This window comes from Leishmania braziliensis, chromosome 23 (genome assembly GCF_000002845.2).
Source record: "Leishmania braziliensis MHOM/BR/75/M2904 complete genome, chromosome 23".
NCBI lineage: Eukaryota > Euglenozoa > Kinetoplastea > Trypanosomatida > Trypanosomatidae > Leishmania > Leishmania braziliensis.
In genome coordinates this window covers 407,726-425,979 of record NC_009315.2, presented here as the reverse complement: position 1 = coordinate 425,979, position 18,254 = coordinate 407,726, and the positions used below count along the sequence as shown (strand labels likewise).

General features: G+C 57.5%; 5 protein-coding genes across 5 annotated transcripts; all 5 read left to right on the top strand.

The window, feature by feature from the left end:
- Nucleotides 1-1,592: 1,592 nt before the first annotated feature.
- Nucleotides 1,593-2,501, top strand: LBRM_23_1060 (hypothetical protein, unknown function; the record flags this gene model as incomplete). The annotated part of the gene is made up of 1 exon (XM_001565128.1): nt 1,593-2,501. The coding sequence occupies one exon, from the start codon at nt 1,593-1,595 to the stop codon at nt 2,499-2,501; it is 909 nt and encodes a 302-aa protein (XP_001565178.1).
- Nucleotides 2,502-8,019: 5,518 nt separating this feature from the next.
- Nucleotides 8,020-9,177, top strand: LBRM_23_1050 (conserved hypothetical protein; the record flags this gene model as incomplete). Its single annotated transcript, XM_001565127.1, has 1 exon — nt 8,020-9,177. One exon carries the CDS (start codon nt 8,020-8,022, stop codon nt 9,175-9,177), a length of 1,158 nt encoding a protein of 385 aa, XP_001565177.1.
- A 1,860-nt stretch (nt 9,178-11,037) lies between these two features.
- Nucleotides 11,038-13,074, top strand: LBRM_23_1040 (conserved hypothetical protein; the record flags this gene model as incomplete). The annotated part of the gene is made up of 1 exon (XM_001565126.1): nt 11,038-13,074. One exon carries the CDS (start codon nt 11,038-11,040, stop codon nt 13,072-13,074), a length of 2,037 nt encoding a protein of 678 aa, XP_001565176.1.
- A 1,939-nt stretch (nt 13,075-15,013) lies between these two features.
- LBRM_23_1030 (cytosolic leucyl aminopeptidase) lies at nt 15,014-16,381 on the top strand (the record flags this gene model as incomplete). Its single annotated transcript, XM_001565125.1, has 1 exon — nt 15,014-16,381. The coding sequence occupies one exon, from the start codon at nt 15,014-15,016 to the stop codon at nt 16,379-16,381; it is 1,368 nt and encodes a 455-aa protein (XP_001565175.1).
- An 801-nt stretch (nt 16,382-17,182) lies between these two features.
- Nucleotides 17,183-17,656, top strand: LBRM_23_1020 (conserved hypothetical protein; the record flags this gene model as incomplete). Its single annotated transcript, XM_001565124.1, has 1 exon — nt 17,183-17,656. One exon carries the CDS (start codon nt 17,183-17,185, stop codon nt 17,654-17,656), a length of 474 nt encoding a protein of 157 aa, XP_001565174.1.
- Nucleotides 17,657-18,254: the final 598 nt, after the last annotated feature.

The window sequence follows — 18,254 nt, the reverse complement described above, 5'->3', positions numbered from 1 at the left end:
CACTCGTTGCTTCTCTCTTGCGCACCGCACTGCTCTCCTTTGCTTTCTCGCTTCTTGTCGCCGCCTATTCCCCGTCATTGTGACCGCAAGGCCGATGATGACATTGAGAGGTGCCTGTAGCGCTAGAGAAGAGGAAAGATATAGCAGAGATGCACACAGGGGAGAGACGGACAACCATGCAACCAAACACACACACACACACAGGCATCAAGAAAGCAGCACAAGTGTGCAAGGATGCCTCACGGTGAGGGTGCTTGCATCACCCCATTCGACTCGCCGCGTCTGCTCAACCACCGCCCTCTTTTCATTGTTGTGCTGCTACTCTACTAGGTGCGGTACGGTGGCGGCTACTCGTACACGTATGCAGCTCATCCCATTCCCCGACCCCCTTTTTCTCTCTACTCTTCACGCGTTTGAGAGTATCGCAGAGTGGCGGCGAGCCAGCGTCATTGTGTGAGCGAAATCAGGGAGGAGACTAGAGTAAACACATGTGCGACCACCCAACGCTTCAACGCGCGGTAGCCATCTTGGTATGTCCCTCCACCTAACTACATGAAGATTCAGACTTGTATATTCAATATCTGGAGCACACACACACACACTCACTCACTCGCAGCTACTCCCTCTTCGTTTCTATCCTCTATGCGCGTACGTCTCGCGTATGCTGCTGTTCACTTTCCCTGATCTTCTCTCTTTGACGCCAGTGGCTGCTTTGCCGCTGGCCCTGCAGCCTCTCTCTCTCTCGCTATCTCGCCCTCCTTACACCCCTATGTATGTGGATGGGCACAGACATCCAGATTGGTGATGACTGTAGAAAACCCCGCACTTCATCTTTCGGAGAGCAAACATGTCTCTCGGTTACGTTCTCTCCCTGCTCGGCCCTCATTCCACTCCACCTCGCTGTATCCTTTGCATCTCACTCTGTTCGCCTCTCTCATGACGGCGGGGGAGACCTCCGCGTGGTACCAGGGTCCAGTCCCCGCGGTGTGTGTGTGGGGGGAAGCCATGCAGCTCCCCCATCCCTGCCGATGCCGGGCCAGTTCTGGTGGTGACAGGGTCACGTGCCTGCGGCGCAGGGGGCCCAGAGCGCCTCGTCGCTACTGATGCCGGTGGCCATGTCCTGGGCGGCGTTGCGTCTGGGCGACCCGCGACAGTGCACACGCTTGTGCCACCCATGTGCCAGGCACGGCGTCGGCGTGGCCCGAGCGCGCCTCACCCGGCCCTCGCTGCCTGCTGGTGGGGAGCCTGCGCCACCCCGAGGGATGCGCCGGGTGGGGGCCGGCATGACGGCGGCGGCGGGGCGACCTGCGGAGCGGTGGGCAGAGCTTGGGGCAGAGGCCGTGCTGGGATGCCTGGGTCGGCGCACTGCTGCAACGCGTGTCAGCGGCTGCTTCGCCCCACGCGGTGGGTCTGTGATGGGCCGGCGTGGCGTGGCGTTTAACTGATGTGGCATAGCAGAGAATGGACATGTTGGGGGAAAAAAGCCTTCGTTTAGCTTCCACTCTTCTCCGCTACTGGCGCCCACCTTCTTACTCTGCTCATCCAGGCAAACGCACACGCACACACATACACACGCACACAAGACTGCAGTGATGGGCAACAAAATTAGTGGTGTCCTCAACTCCAAGGCAGACAACATGGCTGTCAGCACGGAGTTCCAGTATCGCTACAGCACCATGAAGAAGCTGAAGGTGTCGTACAGTATGCTCAGTAAGAAGATTTCTGGTGTCGTCATCAGCATGGAGTGCACCCCACAGGACCTCCGCGATGTTGGCACAGGCTACTCGAACGTGTGGGCTTGCCTGAAGCACAGCGGCGCCAGTGGGGGAAGCTCGCGCCGCTACAGTCGAGCTGGGGAAGGCGAGCAGGCTCGTGCCAATCGCACCAAGGTGGACCTCGAGTTCGTTGATGAGTCCTACCATGGCTTTCAGACCTTCTGTGACGCCATGAATGACCTCAAGGCCCGTGCATGCGCCAAGTACTGCAATGAAATTCGCATCAAAGTCATGAAAGAAGTGAGCGTGCAGCTACTGGCGACGAAGCACGTTCTTTCACAGGGGAAGAAGACAGAGGGTTGCAGGAGGCGCTTCAGTAAGGCTGCAGAAAAAGTATCGCGACAGGAGAGCGCCGCTGCGAAGAAGGGCAAGGACCTGTCGGGGAGCAAGAGCTACATGAAGGCTATCGCCAATCGCAACAGCAGGGAAAATATGTACTCGAAAGAGCTGGAGGTCTTTGATCAACAGTACGAGGAGGTCATGGTTGCGTCGCAGGAGTTCTGTTCCTCGACGACAGACATCTTCCTCGATTGCATTGTCGGCTACTACCGCGAGATAGTAACGGTGATTGATTTTGCCGACACCCCAGGGTGCAGTCGATTTCGCAGCCATGTGCCAGAGATGGCGCTGCACCAGGCGTCGGGTGCAGAGTTTTGCGAGAAAGCCGCTGGACTCAAGTGCGACAAAAAGTCTTCGCCCTCGACCGAGCCGCTTAATCTCGATTAAGACGTTGGGTACCGCCGAACAGTAGCCTAATACAGTTATCTAAAGCGAGTCCTCTACTGCATGTGCATCGCCTACCCCACACGTACACACGTACATGCAGAGCAGCATTGCTGCTGCTGCTGCTGCTGCTCTCTCTCTTATGCTATTTTACCTTTGTACTTCTGCATTTCTCTTCCTATGATTTGTAGCTCGCGTTGTTCATCACGTGGTCGGTCCCTCCGCCTCTTCTGCTTCTCGATGTGCATTCTCCGTCTCTTAGCTTTCTCTCCGTCGCGTGTCACGTCTGAGGCGGAGCTTCTCTGTGGTCGCTCTCCTCTTTGGCAGCGTCAAACTGGAACACGACGACACAGGCTCACCCGCATACACGTAGAGCTAGGCGTCAAAGAGAAACACAGTTGTGCACCTCATGGGCAAGAGAGCCTGCCGTAGGCGGCGGCAAGTACCGGTTACCCATGTGTTTCTCTTCTGAGTTGTTAATCTCTGCGGTGGATGGGAAGAAGAGATCAGCGGTCACTGGCACATTTTGCTGGGCTTTTTACAGGCTGCTGATTAGAGGCTTCCGAGCAAAACATCCTCTTTCTTGGTTACGGGATAGGGCTGCGAGATGGAGTCGCGTGATCCAGCAAACCTCCTCGAATCTGCATGGCCTCTTGCGTCTGTCCTCACCTTCACTGACACAGCATTGCACCTACAGTGCAAACCCCTTGCCTGCTGCAGTTTCCTTCCTTTCTCCCCTCCTTTACAGACGACACACCAGCTCAACGAGTCGTCACCCAACGCAGAGTGCCACAGTGAAAACATGCCGGACACCGGAGTCGGTAGCCGACGAATGCAGGCGTCGCCTCTCGCAGTCCTTGAGAGGTAAAGGGGAATATTACACAGCGGTGGAACTGATGGCAGAAAAGGAGGACGACTCTGGAGGCCCTCTCAGCGCCGAGGCAACCCAAAGCAGGCATGAGAAGCGTGAAGTACCTCATGGAGGAGAGACGTATGCGCAAGCACTAGTAACTAGTCTACCCGTGGATGCAGGTGCCGATCAAGGCTGAGGCGCGTTGAGAGGAAGGAAGCAGCAGCGCATGAAAAGCCTGCAGATCACGGAGCGCTAGAGGAGGAGAGGTGAGTTCCGCGAGTCTCGCCCGGCAAAGCCATTTGACTCCCGTGGCGGTGAGGCTGAGCTAGTGCGTGCCCTTCTCAAATGACCTGAACGAGGCAAGCTACGCACTGATGCGCAGGATCCTCCACTTCAGCACTGATGATGCCATCAAAACGCATCATTGGCTTGCGGCCAGCCTCTGGGACAGGGGGGCACGGTGGCTTCCCGCGGTGAGCGAGTTGCCATGCTGCAGTACACTCTTTTCTCCGCAAAGTGACGTGGGCTCAACGCATCTCTCTTACAGGCTGAGGTGAGGGCAGCAAGTGACGACCTGATTGGCAGCGCGGAGAGCGCTGTGACAGGGCTTCACCAGAAGCCGAAGGGCAACGCATTGCTTGGTGGCCGATACATCTTCCCGTCCACAACGCCCAAGGGAACCAAGCGGGCATGGCAGGCGTGGGCGTGATGGCGAGGCAGCTTGAACGCTCTGACATCTGCCCTGACTGACAAGGTGAATCGCCAGTTCAAAGGATCTGAAGGCAAACATGCGGCAAAGCCAAACCGTACCACAGCTGCGGCAGTTAATTACACCAGAGGGCTGCGACAACAGGGATCGCGTGGCCGAGGTCGGGGCAGCTGCCGAGGTTTCTCCCGCGGAGGCAGCGCTGAGGAACAGCAAAGAGAACGCCTGCGCGAGGAGCAGCACCAGCAGCGACAGCCCTCAAGAGAAAACGAAGGCAAGGCTCCCCGTCAGGTGGCTCGGAGAGGGAGGCACTACAGGATCAGGCTAATGGGAGATGCTCACAGGAGGTGGCGTGTTACACGGGAAGAGGACAAGTCACGAGCTGGATTGGTCTTCGCTAACACTATACGTCAACGCCACTCCACTGCAAGTGCACACAACTGGCCACGCTTGCGGCAGACCGGACCTGGGCGGCTGTACACCAAACCAACACCTACGGAGAGAGACTGCCACACACCCCTTGCATGCGCTGCATCATGGGCTAGTCGGTATCCTAACCCGGTATAGTACTTCCAACAAGGTATGACTGCGTATGTTCGACTCAGCCCTTGTCTTTCATCGTCCCCCGGTACGCACGCACGCCCTTCTCGAGAATCGCGACACAACTGCCTCTGAACTTTGTCAAGTGCATGGCTCAGCAGCGCTTCAGCGATGACTGCGAGCTCTTCATGTGGGCCTACGTATTCGCAGGTGCACTAGGCGACGCGATACGACAGCCCCACACCGCACCATCCCGCTTGGGCCCGTTCGCCCACGAGGCCACCACAGGGAAGCCTGGGAAGAGAGATTGCTCGTTATCAGACTCAGGGTTCTTCACTACCACAGCTATGCCAGTCCACTGAGCTCGGGCTAGAACTCACGAAGGTGCTGACTGTGGGGTTCTAGGCCGTAGTGCCACAGAAGAACAAGTGACTTGAGCGTGAAGTGGGTTAGGGGAAGGCGTGGGTACGCCGCAGAACGCGTTGCTCGAGAGCGCATAACCAGCAGTGAGCGCACGTTTCTTCTTTTCCCCAGCTCTCCACGCTTCGCCGATGGGGAGGCAGAAGAAAAGGGATCGTTGTGACTGGTAGACCACATGCGAGCAGCAGCAGGGTCACAAAGCAGTCATTTCTGTGAGGCAGACGGCTGGAGTGCCTCCTTCTCTTTACCCTGTTTTTACTTCCGGACAGGTGCTATGGTGAAGGCGGTCCTTGGACAGTGAATGCTAACGAGGAGCTCTTGCCCCCTCCCACCCTTACCTCTTCTCCCCCCCCCCTTAGCCAGTAAGGCGCGTATGCACCAGCTGCTGTGGCAAGCGGAGCACGTTGCCCCTTCCCTGTTGGCGCTTTTCGCTCACCGCTGTGCGCATTTCAGGGGACGCGGCGGTGTGACGAGATTGGGGGCGGTCTCGCTGTCTTTCTCCAACGACGGTGATGCCATTGCTCCCCCCTGGCAGCTTTACTTCTAGCTTGCCTTTCCTCTGAGAACGGGTCCCAGTGGGCTTATGGCTCCTTCTCTACTGTGGTTTCCGCTGTCCGGGGCCTCCAGAGTAAGTGTCCCGCACCACCGGATGCCCTTTATGCCCCCACGCGGCGCGGCAGGGCGCTGGAAGGGCAGGTGGCTGCGCGCCCTCGTCAGCACGCAGGTGCGACATATGCGCCTAGCGATGCTCTTGTACACGGGGTGCGCTCCCTTCCTGCAGGCACGGCTTCGGTGCACGCGCGCCCGGAGGCTGGATCGAGTGCGGCGAATGCGCTGACCCGCTCGCGGCCTCGGTGTAACGGTGTCTTCTTCGATCTTTTTGTCCCCCATTCCACCACCACCACCGTCTTCATCGCTTTTGCCACTCTTTGTGTGTATTTCACTTCTCATGTACCGCTGCTTTTTCTGAATATCTTTTTCATTGTGTGTTTTTTTTTTTTTTTTCTCAGCTCTCAGGTGTCTGCTTTGTTCTTTGACCAACACGCTTGCTGTCTCCTCCCCCTCTCTCTTGATCGTCTTTCCTTTCTTCCGCTTGGCCTCTGCGTCTCGCTGTTGCTTCGGTGATGCCCCCCTCCCCTACCCCGCCCTTTTTTTTTTCGTGTTGTTTTGCTTCCCTCTGCAGGGGGCTACGAGTGCCACTCCCGTTGTCGGTATTGCTCTCATCGCCGTGTGCGTGTATGGGAGGCCTTCGCCACCTCTGCCCGCCCTCTCTAGCACACACACCACACACGCGCTCTCTCACACGCCTCTGTTTGTTTCTCTACTTGCGCAGATTCTCTCCGTCAATTTATTCATTAAATTTTTTTTTGCCTTCTGCTTGCCCCTTGTTCTCCTCTGTGGTTCTCCTGCTAGGGTGTCCTGTTGTTGTAGTTGGTGTGCCTTCGTCGAGTTCTCTCGCCCTCCCTCTTCTGTTTTCAGTTGCAGGGCTCTTTTATCGGCCTGTTCGCTTGGCCGTTGCTTTGGTTCTCGCCTGCGTGGCCGCTGCGCACACCGCTCTTTTCCATGAGCCTCGCCCAAAAAGTAGCACCGACTATCTTTGCCGACGTCTGTGCGTGGATTGCTTTCGATTCTCGCTCGGTGGCAGGGTAGCGGAGAAAGGGAGGAGCGCGATGGGGGAAGGTGAAACGATGGAAAGCTGCGAGAGAAGTGCATTCACTCAAAGCATCAAAGAAGGGACAGAGGGCAGGGCTAACTGCAGTCACTGGCGGCATCCACGCAGGAGGGAGGTCGTTTTCCTCATTAAGTACAAAGCGCACTTGGGGAGGAACAAGGCGGAGCCATAAATGAGCATTCTCGCGGTGTTGCATTCGAGGAAGGTTGCCCCGCTTACCCATGCAGCGGAACAGAATAAAACACAAGAGAACGGGAAACGAAAGAGGAATACTGCGTAGAGTACTGCGCCGTGGCAGACAAGAAAAACGCGAAGAGCCGCAGAGATGTTTTTCGCATGGGCGGCGTGCGCGCTTGTGGGCGACTGTTGACACACCTCGGGGCGAAGGAGGAGGGAGGGGGGAAGTGAGAGAGAAAGGCAGGAAGAGTATTTCGATATTGTCTCCCCTCACCTTGACCATCCCTCCGACTACTCTGTAGCCGTTCGCTACGCAAAGATGCATCCGCACGACGCGGCGCACAAGAAGAGTGCACTGTATCGAGTCTTTAGGGCTTACCCAAAACTCCTTGCAGCGTCCTAACACATGGCATGTTCCCCTCCCCCCTCCCCCTCCCTCCGCACGCAGACGAGGGAAACACTTGTCTTTTCTCTTTTGACCTTCTTTTTCGCCTTTGTCTTTACTCCTCTGCTTCTCCACTCTCCTGCTTGGCACTATCCTCCCTCCCTCCTTCACTTCTCTTTCTTCCTCGCACCTTCGACCTCATCGAGCAGCCGTACTGAAGAGTGCAGAATGTAATCTTCATGGTTCGCGCACTTTAACCTTTCCTTTATTTATTGTGCTTTCATCCATCCTCCTACTCTCTGCCCCCCACCAACAGACCTACACACCCACACCCACACACCCACACACACACACACAGGCAGTCAAGAGTTTTGATCCTATCAAGCACCACACGCGTACGTACGCTGGTATTCTCAAGGAAGAGGAGACGTGTCTCCGGGCGGGTGCCCCCCTCCCCCTCTCCCCCTCTCCCCCTCTCCCCTCCCCACTCCCTCTCTCTCGCTCCTTATCTCTCGGCCGATATCGTTTTATCTTTGTTCGGGTGAACGGCGCATCTTTTTGGGTTCTTCGCTTCTGTCTTTGCGTTTTTTTTTTTCTTTTTTATGTGTGGTCGTGTGGTCGTGTGCAGCTCACGTGCGCGCGTGGCTACCCGATTCGGTCTTCGCCCGATTTTCGCTCGCACCTGACGGAGCGACAGCCTTTGCTTCTCTCTCCCCTGCCTTCTCCCACCTTTTCTGTTGGCTTCCATAGTCTTCCACCTCGTTCCTGATGCTGAAGCTGTCTCGAATGGCTCGCAGTAGCCGCTACACTCCGGTGGTGGGGTGCGCCTTTCTAGTGGAGATGCTCTACGGCTCCAAGTACAGTGCCAATTTGGGCCTGTACAACATGCCGTATGTCTACGTCAAGACGATTTTGCTGTGCGCCACCGGGCACAGCCTCATGCTAAGCAAGGGGCGCTACATCCGCGGCCTCGTCGAGCTTCTTCTTCCGTCGAAGGTGTCTCAGGACAACTTGACCAAGCTGGAGCTCTTGCAGTTTGTCGATGCCATCCCGGTGGGTCGCTACGGCAGCGGCAACAACGATTCTGCCACGATGGATGAGGACGAGGCGGAGAAGCAGGCGATGTTGGCGCTGATGATGCACAGCAACATCGATGGCAGCAGTGCCGACACTACGGCGGCGACCATCCACGCAGACGATTGTACGTCTTCGCTGCCGCCGCTACAGGACGAGCACAGAGAAGTGCGACACGCGAGAGAGGATCGCTGGGACTGGCGCTGTAGCCGTTTGATGAGGGCCGCCGCTAACGATCGTAAGGGCGACGGTGTACTGGCTCGCCTCGGCTCTGATGCCGCGGCAGAGGCTGTGCGCAGTCGCGCCGAAGAGTTGGAGGAGGACGCGGTTGCGATGGAGTCGATCATGTCCTTCGTCTCCGCTACCATGTTTCCCTCTTCCATTGCACGAGTACTGATCTACGACGCCGTGTGCACGTGTATGGCGGATGGCCTCTACAGAAGCAAAGAGAAAGAGCGTGTCACGTTGGTGTCTAGCCACATAGGCCTCTCCTCTGCCGTGCGTGGCCAGATTGAAAAGTTGGCACTACAGGAGAAGGTAATCTCAATCCGCAAGCGTCGTCTGCTGCTACTCCACCCCTTCCACTCGAACACGACACCGATGGAGGAGGAGCGGCGCTGGCAGGCGTTCAGCACACTCGGCAGTGCGGCGAAGAACTCGACATCTCACGAGCGGGGGGAAGGTGGGGCTGGCGCTGCGGGTAGGAGCGATGTCGGCGACCGTTGCGACCAAGAAGCCGAGGTCGAGGCAAGCACTTTCGCTGCTGAGGAGGCCATGCGAGTGGCGGCAGCGAAGGCGCTGCTGAGGCGTGCACGCGCGCGTCGGTCGACCAAGAGGTATGCCGGTGCCTGAAAAAGGTTTCATTATCGTGCAATGCGTGGCGGGCTCCAGTCCTTCGTTTGCTGTGTCTTTGCTGGTTTGGCTCTGCCCTTACTCGAATGCCGCCATGCCGGTGTGCGGCAGAGAAAACTCGGAAAGATAAAAAAGCGTTTCTTTTTTTGTTTGTCTTCTCGCCTCTTCTGCTTACTTCGTGACTGCGCGGCATACTGTCACACACTTCGCGATGTAGTGGCTGCACTACGGGCGCACTTTGTTCGTCTGTGCTTGTGTTCGAGCTTTTACATCTCTTTCGTCCCCCCTTCCCAAAAAACCCTTAGGCGAGTACACAGTCACGCATAGGCATGATGCACGCACGCGTGAAACATTTATGCTTTAAGACTCAAACTCGACTGAGGCTCAGCCTCCTCTCCTCCAGAGCCGCAGCGAAACGGCGTAGCGAAAGGGAGTGAGAGGGGCACCATTGTTAAGTCCGCAGCCGGAAGTGGCAGCCACTCTCTGTTGACGGCCAGTGAGCTGAAACCGCAACGGTGCGTCTTGGCAAAACAGATCATGGCGTAGCACGCGCACACTCGAGAGCTTTTTCCGCTTCCCCCATTTCTGCACCACCAAGGCGTGGAGCATCGTCGGGAAGACAAGAGAGGTGGATCGACTGTATCCTCAGGAGGTCTGCAAGATGCCGCTGCTGCTTATTTCTGCTCATCACTTCCGCTCTCTACCTCCATCTTGCTCACTAAGGTCACACTGCCTGACAACGCTCTTATGCACGCGAATGTGTATGAGCTCCAGCTCATGTCTCTCCCCATTCCATTTCTTTCTCCTTTCTCTCTCCCTCCGCCTACTGCTCTGTGCTGGCTGCAAGCTCGGTACCTTACCCCCTCCCCATATCGTTCCCTCGCCAGAATAGTAGGTACATGCACTTGCGTTGGGGTAGGCACATGCACACACACACACGCACATATACCCGTTCACGCACACGCACCTAGGTGGGCGGGCTCATACATACATATACATAGACAGGCATCTGCACGTTAGACTCAAAGGTGCATCTCAGACTTCACGTTGGTGCGCGATCCAGCGTGAGCTTGACTTCTTTCTTGAGTGTAGATCTGCGTAGGTGTGTGCCTGTGCGTGCCAGGTCTCTTTATTCTTTTCCCTTGTCTCAGGTTGTTGCTGACTGACAGGCAGCTGCTTCTTCCCTCCTGGGCGCATCTGCTGTTGTCTTTGTGCGTGTCTCGACAGTCATACAACGGCTTCGATTTTCAACTGAGGGCAAAGAGGGAGCGCGAGGTCGGAAAGGAGGTAAGACGCGCGCCACTACGCCCACGCCTACGCGCTTATAGAGCTGCGCCCCTTTCCCCATTTTCTCTCCGCCTTAGTGTGTCCTCGCACGCTGTTCGAGTGTAGCCATCTTGGGCTGACCAGGGAGGCACGAAAGGAAACGTTCGCGGCAGAGACAAAGTCACCCTGGTGGCGGTCGTGAACTGGGGCACTTCGCACACACGATCGACACAGATACGCACGCACGCACGTCACCGCAGCCTCGAAGTGTATGTGTATGCGTGTGTGTGTGTGTGTGTCCGTGCGCGTGCGTTAGATTCTTCTAGACCAGGCCTGCTGTAGGGCATGATACACCGAGAGAAATACAGCGCATAGAGGAGCAAAATATAAAAGGGTCATCAGCGCTGGAAGAAGAACTCGCTCAAAGTCGCACGCACATAAGTGATCCTACCTTGACCCACGCACCGATATTGACTTCACAGTAGGGTGTAGACTCCGTGACATAGCAGCGGGCTGATTGATCGTACGCCAGCGCCACGGTGCCACACCTCACAGTAAACCGAGCAACCCCGAAGGGCGAGACCCCTCTTGAGAATGGCGATAGGGCCCAGGGGCGTCGCAATCGCTATTTGGGTGTCCTGCGGCGTGTTGCTGGTCGCGGTCGTCTGCCTCACCGTATTTTTGTTTCGCCATCAGCGTCGTCGCAATCTCAAGTCCGCCACTTATGATCAGCAGAAGCAGATCGCAAGTAGTGATACGTGGGACACTGAGGGCGCGAGTCCTGCCTTGAACCTGGCTGCTCCGTGCGGCAGCACTGCGACGGTATTGTACCATGGGTTTCAACGTTGCACTGCAGAGGAGCTGGAGGCGACGCCGTCGCCGACCAGTGCCTGGAGCTTCCCCGCGCCTCTAGTCGTTCACTTGCGTGTCCGTGCCGAGCAGGTGTACATGGATGTGTGTGACATTCTGCTAACCGTCAACCGACTGCGCGACAGTCTGCCGTCCGACCACAGCAGTCAGCAAATCCTGGGCAACGACGGCTACTACCACCAGGACTATCTTCTCTACACGGCGCCACTGGAGTTCTGCGAGGCAGGTGTGTACGTTATCCAGGCCCATACGGTGCATCCAGTGAAGGAGGTGGTTGGCGCCGTGCACCAGTTCGTGTACGTGGTGACTGGGATGGCCCCATCCAATGAGCGAAAACCACCCCCGTCGCCGGCGAATGTGCCTCTGCTCACGTATGCGGCCGGTAGCGCAGCAGGCAATCCCACAAAGGCGATCGATATCAATATTGCGCGGCGACAGGCGGAACGGGCACACCCCAGTGAGGATGCCTTTCAACAGGCCGCGCACGTAGACCCATCTGCGCATAGACAGACTTCTTTTTCTGCCACGGTGGCACCCTCAGCGGCCACCACCGGTGGCGTGCCGCTGCCGCCGGTCATCTCCCCCAGCGGGGGTGAGGTCACCACGTCCACGGAGATCATCATCACACCACACGAACTGAGCACAACACCCGATCAGCTGCGGTACAGCGTTGACGGAAGCTACCCCACCCTGCTCTACACGGCTCCGTTCAAGGTGAGTCTGCCGCCACCGTCGCTGCTTCCTTCGCAGCGCCGCCAGGTGATTGTGCAGGCCATCGCCGTGCACGCTGCCGCTGCGTCACCAGGCAAGGACTCTACTGTTATTTCGGCGTCCTCATGGGTGCCCGGTGGAAGAGTGAGCTCTATCTCTCGCGCCGTGCTGCAGGTGCGATCTGCTGGGCTGTCGTACTTTGACCCGCAGGTGCCGACGCCGTCCATGCGGCTACGCGCCACGGATGCGATTTTGTACTTTGACGAATCACACAACCCGCCACAGACGCAGACACTCTACGAACTTGTCTTTGTGAACGAGTCTCGGCGAAAGGTAAAGTTTAGTGGGCAGCGCGCGTGTTTTTACGACGGAAATCCCATTGCGCTGACGGAGAACGTTGCTACTGTGCATGCGTGGACGGTAATGAGCAGCGATGCAGCAGCGGCACGGTTCAGTGGCGGCTCCGGCGCTGACACGGCAGATCGCGTGCGCAGCGTACCAACCATCTACGACTGCAGCCGAGGGGCCCTCGAGCATGGCAAGCTTAGTCGCCGGCGGATGGAGCAGTACAACATCCATCCTGAGCAGCTCCTTCCGCCGCCGGTGCTTTGTGTGTCGTGCAACGAGATGAAGCTGGCTTTTGACGACCCGCCAGCAAACAGCCGCATCGTCTACACGCTGAACGACACCGAACCGGTGCTGTGTGACGTGAACCCGCCGGCGTGCGCAGTACCGATGAGCAATGACACCTGCGGTTCTCGCCAGCGGCAAGGAGGAAAGAGAGAGGACCATGTTAGCCCCATTCTCGGTGATCGGGACGGTGCGCACACCTACGTATATCAGCCAGGCAAATACATCCACGTGACGCTCATGGAAAGTCAGCCCGTCTACGTGACGGCGCGTGTGTTCGTGCCGATTTTTGAGGGCGACGACGGAGCTCTGTACGGTGGAAGAGGAGCGCAGGGAGGCAGCTGCTTGGGTAGCGGGAAACTGCTGGGATACCGCTACGGCGGCGTCTTTCATCGCGGATTTTACTTCAACAGCAGCTAACCAGATAGAGACCCCCCCTTAACGGCGTCTCAGCGCCGTTGTTATTGCGCCTACGAGCATGTATGTATGTACGGGAACGGTTTCTTTCGGCTTGCGTTGCTTCTCTTTCTCTGTCTTACTGGGACAGACACCGCCTACCTTGTGGGCCATACATGTCCCACACACGTGCAGCAGGAAGGCCAAGCTGCACCAATCCCCTGTGCCACTGTCACTGTCACTCTCTCTCTCTCTCTCTCTCTCTCTCGTGTCGATGTCAGGTGTCGTTTCTTGTTTTCGACTCTAGATTGTGCGCGTGCTGACCTGGTTCGAGCACCGGTACTCACGCGAATTTATCACCCGCGCTGCCTCATTGTTGTGCATACACATTCGCCTTTTTGTTTTTATTTTGTCTCGCACCGCAGTTTTCGCCCTCTCGTTCTCTCTCTGATAGAGGGCAGTCAACAGCGAACAAACAGGAGAAGACCGAGAAGATTTATCGATATGTGCTATACATGTAGGATTGTGCGTGCGCGCCACGCCGCCGTTCATCTCCTCAGCGCCTCCAGTGACGTCACCATCGGCGTGAAGGTGAGTAGCAGGGGATGCAGTCGCTGACCGATCATCATCAGCATCATTATCATGATTATCTTTCCTCCCTTTTACACCCCCCACACACAATCTCTCTCGCTCTCTCACTGTCTCCTCTTTCATCGTCCTAGTCACTCGGTCAGTTCTTCCTCCTTCCCCACATTGAATGCACACAGTCTATTTTGTATAGACAAACGCAGATAAACTGCACAAAGAAAACGCAGGGGCACTCGACGCCGCGTCGACCAACACCCCTGTTGCCTTCAACGTCCTCCTTCCTCATCCTGTGCCTCTCGCTCTCGTTTGAAAGTACACGTGCATCTTTAAGCAAAGCAAACTGCCGCACGCAGACGCATCCACATACAAAAAACGCACACACATGCGCATATGCCTGCAGTCCTCCATTACCCCCCCCCCCCTTCCCCCTCTCCCTTTCGCATAGACTAGCCTACCAGAGCGGCTGCTGGTGAGAAAGAACGAAGGTGAGGCTGATCTCAGCGACAACACCCCCCCTCTACTTCCCCTCGTTCATGTACTCTCCACAGCTCTGTAGTCTCATAGCGACGCGTGCATACCACAGGTATACAGTACTCATTCATAGACTCGTTGACGCACATCGCTCTATCCTCCTCCCCCTTCCCCACCTGCCGCTGTCGCCCTCTCCGTCCCATTCACATCCGCACAGTTGTCTCGCTCTCTCTTCGCACTTTCGCACACTCTCTTCCTCCTCCTTTCCATTCCTCTCCCCTCGCCCTTCTCTCTCCAGCGTCACGCACACCTACCCACCAATCGCACCGTCTCCACTGCCCTCTCTCTCTCTCTTTCTTCCTCGCTCCGGCTGTTGGTGCTGCCTGTGGTGAATCCAACTTCCATAAGCGTTTTAAGTGTGGGCCTTCTCTCTGTCTCTCTCTCTGTTTTGCATTCACTTTGGGGCCACGCCTCTCCCCTTTGCCTTCCTCTCCTTCCCCTCTCTCCCAGCCTCTACTTTGCTTCCCGGTTGACTCTGTGCGTGTCTCAGCCGCCAATGCTTCGTCGCGTGCTGTCTCGCGGCCCACTCCCAAAGTCGCTGTCGGTATGCCCCACGACCAAATTGGCGGCGAATAGGGGCAAACTTGCCAAAGGTCGCGGTGTCCACGTGCACTTTCTCACCGCCGCCGAATGCGCGGCATCGACTGGTGATGCTGCCGCCGCTGTTCCACCAGGCTTTACCGGCAAGGCAGGAGAGGTGGACTTTCAGGCTGTCTGGGGTACCGCGCAGGATCCTTCCTCAGTGGCGAACACTGTGGCGAAGAAAGGCCGAAAGGCACCCGGCACCAGGCGCGCTGCGGCGGCGTCGGGTGCTGCGGAAAAGCCTGCTGAGCTCGTGGCGGGCATGGGGGCTCAATGCACAGTGCGGGATTACCGCCTCGCGGTCACAGCTGCCGTGCGCAAAGCTAAGATGTGCAGAGCCGCGTGGGTGTCGCTACACCCACCGAAGCAGGATATCTTCACCATGACGGACCCGTACCACCCGCCGCAGCGACTGCAGAGCCAGGAAGTGGTGGAGAAAACTGCCACCTTTGCCGTGACAGGGGCATACCAGTACGACCGCCTGAAATCGAGCATCCTTGCCGCCGCGGATGGTTCAGAGAAGCGCAGCACTCGCGCGAGACGAGTGGAATCGCAGGCTAATCCCGCCAGCACTCCACAGCCGCCAATGGAGCTTGTGGTGGCGTCGAGCAATGCCCAGGCGGTGCGCACCGGCGAGGTGATTGGACATTGCGTCAACGACGCTCGCAACCTCGGCAATCTGCGCGAGGACGAAGGCGTGCCGGAGTTCTACGTGGAGTGGGCGAAGAAGTACATAATACCAGAGGGCATCAAGGTACGCAAGGTGCTGCGCGGACAGCAGCTCGAGGAGGCAGGCTTGCACCTCATGTACAACGTCGGCCGTGGCTCCCGCTATGAGCCGTACTTGATGGTGCTGGAGTACGTCGGCAACGGCCGCTCAAGCGCGACGACGGCCCTCGTTGGCAAGGGTGTAACGTTCGACTGCGGCGGTCTGAACGTCAAGCCCTATACTTCGATGGAGACGATGCACACCGATATGATGGGGGCGGCCACTGCGCTCTCCACACTCAAGGCAATCGCGAAGCTGCAGTTGCCGATCAACGTTGTGGCTGCAGTGGGACTCGTGGAGAACGCGATCGGGCCCGACAGCTACCATCCCTCTTCCATCATTACTAGCCTCAAGGGGCTCACGGTGGAGGTGCTCAACACGGACGCTGAGGGCCGCCTGGTACTTGCCGATGTGCTGACGTACGTGCAAAAGTACGCGCCGCTGGAGAAGAAGCCTACCCGCATTATCGACCTTGCCACGCTCACTGGTGCCGTTGTTGTTAGTCTCGGTTCCCGCCGCGCCGGGTTGTTCTCTCCCTCCATGACGCTGGCGAATTCACTCATGTCCACCGGCACTCGGTGCGGAGAGGAGCTGTGGCCGATGCCCATTGGTGACGAGCACAAGGACATGATGAAGGGCGGCATTGCCGACTTGATCAACACTGCTCCCGGGCGGCAGGCCGGCTCCTGTACCGCCGCCGCGTTCCTCACCAGCTTTGTAGAGCCGGAGGTGCAGTGGGCGCACCTCGATATTGCCGGCGTGGCGGATGTCGGGGACAAGCCCAAGGGCTACGAGCCAGCTGGTGTGACCGGCTTCGGTGTGCAGCTTCTGGTTGACTTCCTGCGCCACCACAAGCCGTAAGGCGCGAGAGGCGTCCTCTTCTGCGATCGCGTTTTTATTTATTCGCTGTGTTCTCTCGGTTCGTACTTTGTGCCTGGTCGTATGGTTGCCTAATCACTCCCCATCCCCACGCACGCACGCACTCTTTTTCCCTCAAAGAGTATCTTGGTGGACTGAGGCTTGCAGGCAGCAGGACTTTCCCTGCCTCTCTGGCGCGTTTGTGCCTTGTTTGCTTGGAGCGTGGTCTCTACGCATGTGCTGTCGCGCGTCGCGTTCGCCTCTTCCATACTCGCAGCACCGTCTGTCGTTGCCTTCTTCTTTCATTTCTCTTCTTCGGTTCTCCGCTCGTTTCGCACCGTCGGCCCGCCGTAATCATCATTGTCATCGCTGCAGTTCGCCATTTCACATCTTCGCAGGCACAGGGTGGCCACTTTGTCTGGGCATACGCGACAAGAGGGCACTGGCCGGAGTCTTAGAACGACTCGCGCCGGAGCACCACCGCAAAAGCCATAACATCCCGAGTTGCGCCGACTGCGGGGTGCGGGGAGGGGTACGTTAGAGGAGCCCTCAAGCCCACGTCCCCAAGCAGAGAGAGAGAGACTGGAAAAGACTGCGGCTGCTTTGTGTCTGCTTGGGGTGTGCCGGTCTCTCTCCCCCTCCCTCTTTCGCTCCATCTTTTTTATTTCTGCCGCGTGCGCTCCGTGCATCTTCATAAAGCACCCAGGCGCGCGCGCACACACGAAGAGTTGTCCGTGCATGTGGTGCGGTGCACGTGCGCGCTTTTGAGCGGAGGCCGAACACACAAAAAGGTGCACGCGCATAATGTTCTCGCCATCTGTGCTGCTGCGGTCCCGCATCCCGGACACTGGCCACCACACCACCGCCACTTTCAAGTGGGCCACCTACACTTTCTGGTACTTTCTAGATCCCGCCCTGCGCCGTCATCACTGGTACTATCGACGTAAGGTACAGCTGGACCGCTTTCTGGAGAGGAACAGCATTGCGACAAACTCGTTGATTGGCGTGATTTTCGGAGTCACAGTGTACTTTAGCGTTATCTGTGGTGCCCTGCTGCCGCCAGCGGTGGGGGCGAAGGAGCACTCAATGAAGGAAAACGCGCGCGAGGTGCTCAACTTGATGGAGTGCGACACGTCCAAGGAGCTGCCGGCGTATCAGCTCATGCGCGTGAAGCGAGAGATCATCGGCAAGCTACACGCCGTCGCGGACGAGGCCGAGGTGCGGCGCCAACGCGAAGAGGCGGAAAAGCTCAGTGAGCTGCTCAAGAGTCTATCTTGAACTTGTGAGTGCTTGTGCGCGTATGTGTGTGTGTGTGTTAACGCCTTGTGCGTGGCTGTTTGTAATGCGCCCCCAAGAGTGCAGGGGCGTGAAATACGTTGTCGGTTCACGGACTTGCTGATGGGCGGTTAAGAAGCGAAGTTGCATCGTAGGTTGATTTGAGCCTTGAGACTGCATCCACCGTGAGTGAGCGAGATGTGGATGTGCGTGTGTGTGTGTACACGTTGCACGCCCGAATCGCAACACGTACACACGTAGGTGCGTAGTACTGGGTGCGCAGGGCTGGAGAAGAGAGAACGGACGCGCTTCACTCCTGTGCGGTGATGAGGCACCCGCAGGCTGCGTGCTACACTACCGTGCGCCTTTCCTTTCTTTTCCCTCTTTGCTCCTCCCTCCGCATCCGCATTGACTCCTGTCGCTTCTCCTCTCCCCTCTTCAGTCACCGCCTGTAGGGTAGCATGAGCGTCGTTGATGAGGGCGAGATGGGGAGGGGGGCTTTGAAGCGGCTTATGCAAGGCTTCACAGGGGGCACGAGGGAGTGGAGAAGCGAAGCGAAAAATCGAACGAAAAAGAGAGCGCCACGTAAGTGGTGGCACCT